The sequence below is a fragment of the Camponotus vicinus genome, unplaced genomic scaffold (assembly GCF_025532165.1).
Source record: "Camponotus vicinus isolate PSW18456_S1 unplaced genomic scaffold, iyCamVici1.0 SCAF_11, whole genome shotgun sequence".
NCBI lineage: Eukaryota > Metazoa > Arthropoda > Insecta > Hymenoptera > Formicidae > Camponotus > Camponotus vicinus.
The window spans coordinates 15,255,847-15,268,308 of NW_028141947.1; the positions used below are offsets into that span (position 1 = coordinate 15,255,847).

At 30.4% G+C, this 12,462-nt stretch overlaps 1 protein-coding gene across 4 annotated transcripts in view; it reads left to right on the forward strand.

Annotated features, from left to right (window-relative positions):
• The window catches only part of Syt7 (Synaptotagmin 7), a 148,696-nt gene that overhangs the window by 50,766 nt on the left and 85,468 nt on the right, over positions 1-12,462 (forward strand). For all 4 annotated transcript variants that reach the window (XM_083082996.1, XM_083082997.1, XM_083082994.1 and 1 more), the window contains one exon: positions 757-1,001. In XM_083082996.1, coding sequence (XP_082939122.1) covers positions 763-1,001 — 239 coding nt within the window. In that variant the 5' untranslated portion in view covers positions 757-762. The remainder of the gene's footprint in view (positions 1-756; positions 1,002-12,462) is intronic.

A 12,462-nucleotide genomic window follows, 5' to 3' on the forward strand; every position in this document is an offset into this window, starting at 1 on the left:
TCAATCGAACGCCGTCTTTCAAACGATGTCTTTATTTTATATGTGGTTTACCCACGTTCGGAGGTTTAGTCGAAATAGTTGGCGTGCACGTATAGATATCCCAAATTGCAACGGTCGAATCTCATTCGTGCATGGAATGACACAATGGTTTATCTCTCATGGGCGTAACGTCTAGCCGAGCGCGGATGCCTTCGCGACTACTGTAGGCAGGGACTACGTATGTATAGACCACTGTCAAGGTATAACACTCCGTATTGACCGGGCTCTTGCCTTGGCTGCAGCAACCTCATAGTACGTGCGAAGTCTGCGAATGAATTTTTCGGACGTGCTCCATCATGCCAAGCTGTGACCTGCGAGCGAAAGACATATTCTCCTTCGCCAATTTTACACGGCCGAAAAAATTTTATGTCTCGCCGACTTTATTACTCAGGCCGTATCACGCTTGTCGCTTTTTATAAGAACCGTCGAAATTGCCCTCTCTTATATCGTTTATCCAAAAATAATGTAGCTTTTTTTTGCACCGAATACGATCCACAAACACACAGTATTGAGAAATTTAAGAAAAATTCGACGAGTTATGTTTTTATTTGTGAAATGTCTATGCACATGATGAGGACAAGAACATTTTGTACTCTGAACGTGATTCACGAGATTCGTTCGTTATTCAATTCATCAGGATTGTCGCGAAAATGATGTAAACACGAGTGACGTAAATGCGTTCATCTCGATTGATGTGTATTTTCTTGTGCATTTCAGGTGGGAATGGAACGTCGTGACGTCATATTGACAGCAGTTTTCGGAACAGTCGGAGCTCTTGCAATTTTAATAGGACTTGCACTGGCGATGTGGCTTTATCTGCGCGCTAGAAAGTCCAAGCAACAGGACGACGATCTCGAGGACCAGAATGAAAATGGCGAAGGTTCGAGCCAGCAACAGCAACCTACCAAGAAAAATGGATTTCTGAACCTGAAGACACCTCTCATCAGTACGAAGGCTCTTGGGTGAGCGATTGTTTTCTTTTTCGTTTTGCGAAATAGCCGAGATATAACTCTCATTAATGATATAACTCTTCGAAATCGATTATATTTCTTCTGAAAAATTATTTTTCTAAATTACTGATTCAATATTTTCATCAATATATAAATAACCATATAATTTAGTATATAATATAAATATATTTTTTTTACATTTCTCTGTCTCTTTTGTATAATATAAATATATCGTATATAAATTGCAATAATTAATAACAATAATAATTGTTAATATATAGAATAAATAAATGTATGCTATTTATAAAGTCATAGACTTCGATGGAAGGTAAAAAAAACTGCGGTTATTATAAAATTCACGTCCGTTTATTTTACTTTTCTTATTTTGAAACTACAATAACTTAATATACAATATCATTAATTTTGAGTTATGTCTTTTCGCGTACGCGATTAAAAATGTCGTTCTATTTTATCTCTAAAATTGTGCGTGCATTGTCTTTCTATCATCATTTTCATTTTGTAGCTTTATTAGATAAAGATGAAATCATATTTTACAGTAGCACATCAATAATGCGATTTTCATACAATTCGTATTTAAAAAAAATATTATATTCTTGCATAATTAAGTGCAATGGATTTATTATACAAAAAAGACGTCAATTCAAGAGAAATGGAATAATTATTCTTTTCAAGTTTTTTGCTTGATTTTATTCTCGAAAATGCTTTATCATGTCAGTTTTCAGAAATTTGAAATTGGAAATTCCGACAATATATTTAATTTTGAACAGAAATATGAAACTTTTCTGGCATGTGATATATGATAACTATAGCTTGTGATAAATTAAGTTAAAATAGTTTTCCTTTGCAAATTTAACTTTGACATTTCTCAACATCGTGACAATGGAGTCTTTTGATGGCTGAATTTATATCGAATATTGAAAAAATTATTGAGGAAGCGAAAGAATGGTTATTCTGTTTCTTGGATATGAGAAATAGCCGATTGAATTAATTTGATACGTTTTCGATATTACGCGAGACACATAGTTCTCCCCGTTACTGTTCGAGTACCCTCCAAAACGGAGGGTAATTTTCCCAAGTAGTAGAGCCCGAATATTAGTCAGACACGCGAAAGGGTTGCTTACCGACGGTTGTCGGTAAGTTTATCCTGCTGGTAAAAGCCTCGGCGTTATCAACGAGAGAATTTTATCGTAAGCGGAGCATTTCTATCTCGCGGATAACAGGAATTTAAACATGCCTCGTATCGATAAAATATTGACAGATGTCATCGTATCGTCGAGCGATACTCGAAATTTCTGGCAGAGATCATTTAGTATTGACAGTCCTTCATCATTGTCCTTAGCCGAGTAATCGAGGGCTAAGAGACTTCACTTCATTACGCGTATTACTTGGTAGAGGTAAAGTGAAATGCATCATCGTCTCTATATCGCTTATCTTTAAATATTCTGAAAATTTCTAATGAAATATAATTTTTTTTGCAATTTTAGAGGGGCTATAGCATAAAAGACTCTATCATATTAAATACAGCTAAGGGATTAATTGCCATCTTCCTATAATATCGCGCTAAATAAATAATAAAACGATATCTTGTTCGATTTTAATTGTACGAGGTATTTGAATATCGATATCCGATAAATATCTGAGATTTTCTTTAAACGTTATATTAAAAAATTTTTCCATCAGTTTTATATCTGTTACTATTTATAATTACACGTACATGTGTGTGTGCTTTTTGTTAACGAATTATGTAAAGTATTATTACACGTCCTTGTGATGCATGACGATTTGAACATATATAGTTTTTTTTCTAAGGGATTAAGAGTAATATGATAGTTTTGCTGATGCGTTATGACTTTATGGGATATTATGTCTCAAGATATTAGATATTTATGGCTCATTTTCTAACTCTGTCAATTATAAAGATATTAAGGATTCAATATTAGTGCTCGTTTGGAGCTCAAACTCATTTTTCCGCGCTAGGCAGATATTCTTTCGCAATTTCATCGGTAAACGTGATGGACTCTAATATATCGAACTCTATAAATAAAGCTGAATCCACCTCTTTTAACGTGCAATTATATGGAGCATCTAGAATCGTTAACGAGCAATTCATGTAACCGCTGCTTTTTATGGCTATTTTCCACTCGTTCATATTATTGAGTCTATATCGTATATTTTTTCTATCCCAGAGAGAAAAATAAGATATTGTAGAATGTATAACGATGATTAACATTAATTAAAAACTAAATAATAATAAAAAACTTTAATAATAAGAATAGAATTTCTTATGATATCGCGCTAAATAAATAATAAAATATTCAATTCAGTCTATAAACTACTCGAATGAATATCGATATCCGCATAAGTGTTCAAAATTCTGTTTTGAAGACCGTACTAAATTCTTTCCATCAAGAAACAGTTTCATAAGCGGTTATTCCAAAAAAATAGTGACAAGCGAGAATTTATATTTTAATAAATTAAAAAATAAACAAAATTATTTTAATTTAAAATTTAATAGTCTTATTAGATAATCTTATCATTGATTACAAAAAATAAGCTTTTTAAATTTTAATCCGATTTTATAAACGGAAATAGAAATACACACAAAGAAACGAAAATTTATTAATTTTTTGCTACTTGTCTATTTTCTCTTTATCTTTTTGCATTACGCTATAAATATATGAGAATTATTCGCGAAAATAGATTGTCGCAGATTGGATATTCGATATTATGCAAAATAGCGATGAGAGATTATCGAACGTAGGAATCGAGAGATACGGTAACGGATTCTAATCGTATTGTCGATTCGATTATCAAGAAATTTGCATGCGGTCGGGCTGCCAGGATGTTACTTAACTATGGAATTTTCCATGACAGAAGGTGAAAACAATAGAAGCAGCAATATTACAATTTTCAATGGCTGTCGAGATTGTAACCTCGACTGTATGCACGTTTCAGAAATGCGCTGTGACGTTATATTCTCAGTATCTCCCAGGATAAATCACGGTGGAACAAAACGGCGCCGTATGAATAGCTCGAAGGGATATTCGGTTGAACCGAAAAGCAGAAAAATCGCTCTTAAGTCTTATAATTTATTCATCTTGTGTAAATATGGACAGCGATACATTGAACGAGCGTTTACTTGCTCGCGAAAGCGCAAACCCAACTCAAATAATGACGTTTCCATCTTTAAATTCCGTCGTATCACATTGTCCCGCTACGAAAAAGATTGAAGTTAACACAGTAACCGCTGTAAAGTTTTACGGACGCGATGCGTTAAACGCGCTTGTCCTCTTGTATAAAAATACAGTCGGTTATTTAAATTATCTCATCTTCGCGATAAGATAATTTAAAAATATTACGGTGGATTAATTCGGTTTTCTTTCGCTGTTCTTTCAATTCTACATATTCATGAAACGAAAATACAAACGGCGCCGAGATGTGGCGCGACTGCAGGGAAATCAAGGGTGATTTATCTGTATTATGCGCGAATAGCGGCGCATTAGTATTTCGATGGAGTTCGCGAGTAGTTACGAGGGCTCCTCGGAGACGAAAACTTACAGGGAACGACCGTCGTGTTGTTTGAATTATCGTTTGCCTAAATCGACACGTCTCGGATTATGTGTCTCTCTCTCTCTCTCTCTTTCTCTTTATACGCGTTTGAAATTCTAATCTTTGGAATGTTCGTTCGGTATAGACCGATAAGCTTTCATAAAGTTTTAATTTGCGCGACTACAGTCGCGTGAATTCGCTATCGGGGGAAACGCACGTCGCGAATGTCCGCTATTCGTGAAAATGGGAGCGTCAACGAATACGTTGGTATCGAGCGAGCTTTTTCCGCGAAGGAAAACGGAAGCGCGGGGGTAGTTTTGCATTCAGCTACGTTGAATGAAAAACAAGTCTCTTCCAACTCTCTTCCGACGAAGCTCTTCCATCGAACGAATTTGTCGCATTTGTTTTTCTTTCATTCTTTTATACAGCGGTAGCACACGAGCGTGGGAAACGCGCATGCAAAACGCGAGGCGTACAAATACACGTCGTATTCGAGGTCTATCGACTCGAATCCTCTTGCAGAAAATAGGCCCCCCTATTCGGCAGTTTCGCTTAAGCTGTTTGCAACGACCACTAAAGCACCCTGTCGTGATGTTGTATATCGTCGCCTTTAGCCTCGAAGCGATGTGACCCCGCGAAGAAAAGTTATAAGCTCGCTCTCGACGTTCACGTCGATACTTTGCGACGTGGTTGGACGCTCGTGCAATTTGCCGATCTCGAAATTAATCGACAGATTCATAAGGTAATCTATCTTAAATTGCAAGTTTCTTTACTTATATATCTGCTATATTTTTTATATAAATTGGACAGGACAATGCTATTGAAATAGTCGCGATCTCTCTCGCATTTTTTTAATAAATCAGTGAGTCTCTAGGAATTTGAGTCTTTCATCTCTAGCTAGGAATTTGAATTTCTTATCTACTCATCTACAGAAACATGATAATAATTTAATTATTTATCTACTCATCTACAGAAATATGATAATAATTTAATTATTTATATGATAATAATTGAATTATTTATTTTTTATATAATAATTTCCAGAAATATATATGACATTTGTTATTCTCAAATTTTATCTACGTCGGAAGAGATTAATTCTTTTAATTCCGAATCCGTATTTAATCAATATGCGTCGATTTAAAGAGTATATGCAACTCGGTACGATAGACGAATTCTCGCGAAAGCATTAAAGCATCGAGCCCTACCGAACACACGAAACGAACGAAAATGTCTGCGAGACACGCATGACATTTTTGGCCAGCGATAAGCTTCGCGTTTCCGCAACGTTATCTCAAGCCGAGTGCCTTAATTAGTAAATCGCATGTGCCTCGAATTTCTGCGCGGTTTGCATAGAAATGTAAATGCCTGCGGTTGGATATTTTCTAGCAATTATTTCGGGTAACTTGAGACATTTTAGGAAAACAGATATTAACGACTCTTTATTTTAGGAAATAGAAACTGAAATGAATAAAAATGAAACTGGCACTATTGCCAAAAACTAGAAGCAGAAATAAAAGCCAAAAAGTAACTCGTATATTTGACGTGAATACCTTTGCAAATGTTTATTGTACACGTCCAAATATTTTTCTACAAACATAAATATCAATATTTAATTTTGACATATTTTTATAATATTTATGTAATTTTCAATTTCTAAAAGTAAGTTTCATACATTTTATGTCAAGTAATTAATTTCGAACAAATAATTATTCACATTTACAAATAATTAATTTCGGGTAAATATTATTCATATTTACAAATAATTAATTTCGAGCAAATATTAGTTATATTTATTCTTATAAATAAGGGTGAAAGCTGTTTTTTCCATTTTTATTTAAGTTATTGCTTCTAAATAAAATTTCAGGAATGTAATGCTCTAATGGAATCACATACTTTAATATTTAAAATGATCTCGATTTTTACTTTTTAGATTAATCTTTCAAAAAGCTTTTATGATAAATTGAGTATTACAATATATAAAATGCGTTCAAGATTAGAAAAAATTGAAAAATTAATATATTTATTAATAAGATATTTACGTTTTTTAAACTTGAATGATTTCTAAAAGCTTATGTCATATATTGTAAAATGTTTGTTTCAACAATAACTATATTAATGATTTTACATTAATATTAATAGTAAATAAAAAATACATAATATTCCATTTAAAAAATTTAATAATTTAGAGTAATTTAAGTTATTGATAAAGTTTTGTTTAAAATATCAAGATTTTTTTTATCTTTTCAAAATGTGTTGAATTTTTCTATACATATTTCGATAGCCAGTAGTGATATAAAGTCGAGGATATACAGGGTGTTAGAAAAGTCTGGAAACGGTCAAATATCTCGAAAACGAAACGTTTCTGAGAAAAATATTTCCAACCAAAGTTGTAGGATTTCAAAAGATCTATTTACTGGCGCTATGAGTTTAACCTTGGGTGGCGTCGCCAAGGTCAGAGCAAGGTCACCTAGAATTTTTTAAATGGGACCCCCTATTTTTTATTACTTATTATTGTAGCTTATCTCGAGAGCTTTCCAAAACACTATAATAAAGTATTTCTTCATTGAGTACTTTTCGAGTTATGAGGCTTGAAATAATTTCTTAATTTTATATAAACCATAAAATATCTAGTAAAATATTCATTTTTCGATTATCTTACCTTAATACTTTTATGTACAAAATAATGAGAGTAATCAATTGGTGTAAAGAAAACATACAGTTGTTTTTAAGAAAAAATATGGAATTGTTAATTGCAAATTACATATTTTTTCTTAAAAACAACTATGTTTCTAACTCCAGACTTTTCTAACACCCTGTATATAATATATTACAAAGTTATTAGAAATTATATAAATGAGTATAAATATGCTAATTTTATAATTTTTTTATATTTATTTTTGGAAAGTCTTTTACAAAAAAAATTTGCTTTCACATTGTTGTGCTTCGATTTATTTCTTCATAAGGAATCATCTCCTTGTACCACTATTCCGGACGCACTCACAGCTTGAAGACGGAAGTAATTTACTTTTCTCTTTAACCCACATGAAAGAAAAACGTAAAGATGAAGAAAAAAACCAGAAAAAGGCATTTTATTGTTGAGAGCATAATGAAAGTCGACCTATTTATTATTTTTTCTTTCATAGTACATTATTGTCATTCATGCCTTAATGAGGAGCGTGAAATGGAGTACATAAGTGTATACAATATATATAGCGTGCCATTGAAATACTTAAATAATAAATTTATTTACGTTGCGAAGTGTTGAACACATTTCGTATAATAAAATAGCGAAAAATCATATCAATTATCTAAATAATTCATATCGAAAATTTTGATGTTGTAAATTACATTATAATCTTTATGTGTGTGCATATAAATAAAATAATAAAGTTCAAAAATGTACATAAATTTTGAAATTATGTACATTTATGTACAAAGATTATAATGTAATTTACAACATCAAAATTTTCGATATGAATTATTTAGATAATTTGATATGAATTATTTAGAAATTGCAGTCATATAAAATCGCAATCTTTCTCACAAAAATATCATATGTAATAGAAAATAACAAATATTAATTTTTTCAGTAAAGTTATATATATATATATATATATATATATATATATATATATATTTTGTTTTATTAAAAAAATATATACTTAACTAAATTTTCAAGATTGATTAATACTCGGAGCTGTTCTTTGTAATAACATTGGATTTTTTCAATAAAAATATCAGACGGTTTCTAGTGAACACAAATATACTGCCTATATCAAAGTAAATAAAGTACATAAAATACTACGCGATAAAATTTTTAATTAAAGTATAGTAAACTGCTTTGAATATAACACTTACAATTAGATTCACTTGATTTTCAAGATTTCTACATTGCAACTAACAATAAGTTACATATTTCGAAGCACAAATATATATTTCACAGTATTCTTATATTTTCACATATTTGTGTTTTTGTCAAAAGTTTACTAGATAAAAGGTACTTTAAAATACTGAATTATGCGGACACACGTTTCCCGAGAAAAGTCACTCTTGGCTAACCAAGCATGTGGTCATTCTACTTCCCGCGTTTATAGTCATATCCTTTTTACATTCTCACAAGAGGTATCTTGAAAACACCTCTAACAAAACGTCTCTAGCAGAATTTTGGTATTCGAAAAATTCGAAGAATTTTGACATAAAAAATACTCTTGGGCGATATTAATTATCAACATTTTAAACAACTATTTTTCACTATTAATATTTTTATATAATTAAAATACAAAATATGTAAAAATAAAAATAAAAATAAAAAATTTAGAGGAATAATTACAATATTGCTTCACACGCGCATACACGCATGCAAATTTAATAATGTAATGTAATTAATAATGAATATAATTAATAATGAAAACAATTAATATAAAATATTAATTGTTTAATTAATAGATAATTAGATTATAGATTAATAGAAATTTTGAAATAAAAAAAATCATGATGTTTAATTATAATAGAAAATATTACAATATACAATTTTGTTAATCCAATGTGTGTGTATTATTGTAGTGAATTTAATACATAATAAAATCTTAAGAAGAAAATTTATTAACAGTATAAATTAATAATAATTTGTCTTTATATATTTTTATATATATTAAAAAAATTATATCTTTCATAACATATAATTATGATTGCGTGTATAGATATTATTCACTTATTCGGGGAAAAGTTGCGTTGTATCATACATATTGTACAAGGTGTCCGAAATAAAATAATACACCTGAATAATTTGTAAAGTAGATGTTACAAAATAATTGTTTAATTAAAAATGGTGGGGTAGTGGTAAAATCATATTCAGCTTGCCACCTATATACTTCACAATTTTTATTTGAACAATTATTTCCAACATTTACTATTTATAAATCATTCAGATTTCAATTTTATTTTATTTCGGACACCCTGTATATTCAGGATACCGAGATCGTTACGAGCCGTTTCGCAAAAGATACATATTGTCATCCTGCTGCTCCCGCGACGGTAGAATTGATCCTGTAAGCTAAGCAGCTGCGCAGTTGATGCAAATGCGTATAACAATAAGATTCTAATTACAAGTACAATATTATCTGTGCCATTACTTTGTTAAGTATCCGATTACTTATGCATTATTAATTCGGCTCTGGAAGAATAAGTATATCCGTTTTCTCCTTTGTGTCTTTATCTTATTACGATTTAATCGTTATATTACTCTTCTAGGATTATACAAACGTCAATTTTATGTCGGATAAATTAAACTCGGTTTGTATACGCGAAATATTTCAATTACTTTTCTTATGAATAATTAAGTAGTGTCGGTTATGAAGGATCATGATGAATACATCAATATATGTAAAATTTAAAATGCACTTGGTTTACCGTGTATCGAATATAGATAGAATCGGCAGACTTAAATCTTTTTACGCGAAACTCGTAAAATAATTCATAAATTTTTTTCTCTCGGATTCTATCCAGATGACTTTTATTATTTTACAATTTTTCCTAATCTAACACGCTATTAAAACTTTTCGACGTAATATTGAAACTCTCATAATGTAGAAAAAATTTAAATTGAATCTTCATCCATGCACTAATGGGGACTGCTTATAGATTTTATATAAAATTTAGTTACAAATTAAATATATGGCTATATAATATACATATAGTCCAGAGAGAGAGAGAGAGAATAAATCTAAAATAAATATAAAATAATATATTTTTGGTTATAATAAAATATATTCAATAAAATATATTGAATTATTTTAATTATATAATTATATTAATTTAATTAATTATATAATTTTAAATAAATCAAATGATAGATTTTTCTTAGAAAATTTTATATAGTAAAATGTATAGAAATAGATTTATACAAATTAAATTAATAATTATTAAACACACAATAAATTAAAAACAAGTATATTTATATAGATATCATCTTTTATGCAAAATACGCACAACATATTGTTTATAAAAATAATATTAACTTGCTCCTAGAAAATAAATTAGTGGAATAAGGGTCAAAGATAAAAACTGTTCAACCATTAATCATCTTAAAACATTAACGTCTCGAAACTTCTTATTACGTTGTTTTTAATATTAATCGAAACCCAGCGGCGAGAATTTGTTTTGGAATGGAGCCGAACAAATTGGCACGGCGGGAGGTTTATCTAAGCGCGTTTTAATCGACACGATTACACCATCTTACGCTCAGCGGGAAAATGGCAAGCGTTCTAATAAGAGGTAACAAAGTAATTAACATCGATTAACTTTTAAACGACCTTATCGTGTCTAGCTTTATTCATCAAAGTCAACCATCATCCTATTACGTCACATTGCGCTTTATTCACCTTGCTGGAAGGCACCTTGAGATCGATCAAGATCTTAGACGAGTCTCCGTTAATGAAATAATTGCAATTAACTATTATAAAGTATAATTTATTTTTGTTCCGACAGATTCTACAATTTAACAACATCAACAAATGATTCATCACAATCAGTAAAAGGTCGCGCGATTGTCGATATAAAAACTTGCAGCGTTAATTAAATCTAAAGGATTTTTAAAGTTAATAGTAATGGAATATTAAATTGAACTCTTGATTCACTAGATGACAATATAGTTTATGCATTATGTATTAATCATTATGTTACACAAAATAATTTTTTAAAATCTATTTGATTCGAGAATATCTTTTTTTGTACTACATTTCACAACTAACTGAATCTATCGTTTGATAAAGAAATTTCGAGAGAAATTGCAGACATTTTGATCTCTACAGACCTTTGTCTGACTTTTTCGTTTTGTATGCAAGACAATATACATCGTCCACGTACAAAATATTTGCTTGCGACCACAGCATCCAAGCACAATACGTGTAGAAATGTGTATATTATATTTTATTAAAAATACTTAATGTTTATGTTGAATGCACATTTCTTGTAAATTCTCTGTATTTCTAACTTTTTGTCGCTAGTAGTTTTATTTATTTTTACGTTTCTCGCTCTTCATCATCTCGTTCTTTTCTCTCTTTCTCTCTCCTCGTCTTTTGATTGTCCCGATGGATTCCTATTGTCGACCGATCGATATGCAAGCACGAGAGAGTAAAATGGAAGCGAAGAGATTGAGAGGATGGAGCAAGGAAGAGAAAAGATCGATAAGCAAAAGACGCGAGAAAAGCAGACAGTAGAATAGACAGCTACTGTACTTACAGATCGTTATCGAGGTTTTAGAAAATCTCCGGGATATAATGAAGCGCGCGAGAGATCTTTTAGAGAAAGAAGAAGCGAGAAAAGAAGAGAAAGTAAATATGGAATATTACTTTTGGCTTATAACGATAGCCATTCTTGTGTTCTCGCCATAATATGGTATTTACAGTGCGGATAACATCGTTTAATATCAGCTATAGAACGATATTCCTCCATATTGAGGTAAGTAGTAAAGACGCGTTTAATTGAAGCATCAAAATGATTTATGTCAAGCATAAAAACGAATCGTCGCATAAGCATATTCGAGATGCTAATAGGACCATTTTGTTTAAAATGAAAATATATTTGAATCTCTCCTCTTTGTATTATTATATTTTTTAGTACATGTATTATTTAGAAGAGAACGGGAAAATTTGTAATTAATTATTATTATAATGAAAAATAATTACAAATTTTTTTTTCTTTCCTAAATGACACATGTACTGAAAAATATAATACAAAAATATAATCAAATTAATGTAATAATGCTATAATATATGAATATATGTATAAATATATTATTTTCTTTATTTCTAAAGTTACATAAATTTATAAGGAAATGATTGAAAAAAGTAAATTAAAGGAAAATAATTTATCGAAATAATTTTTCTTTTATATTAATTCT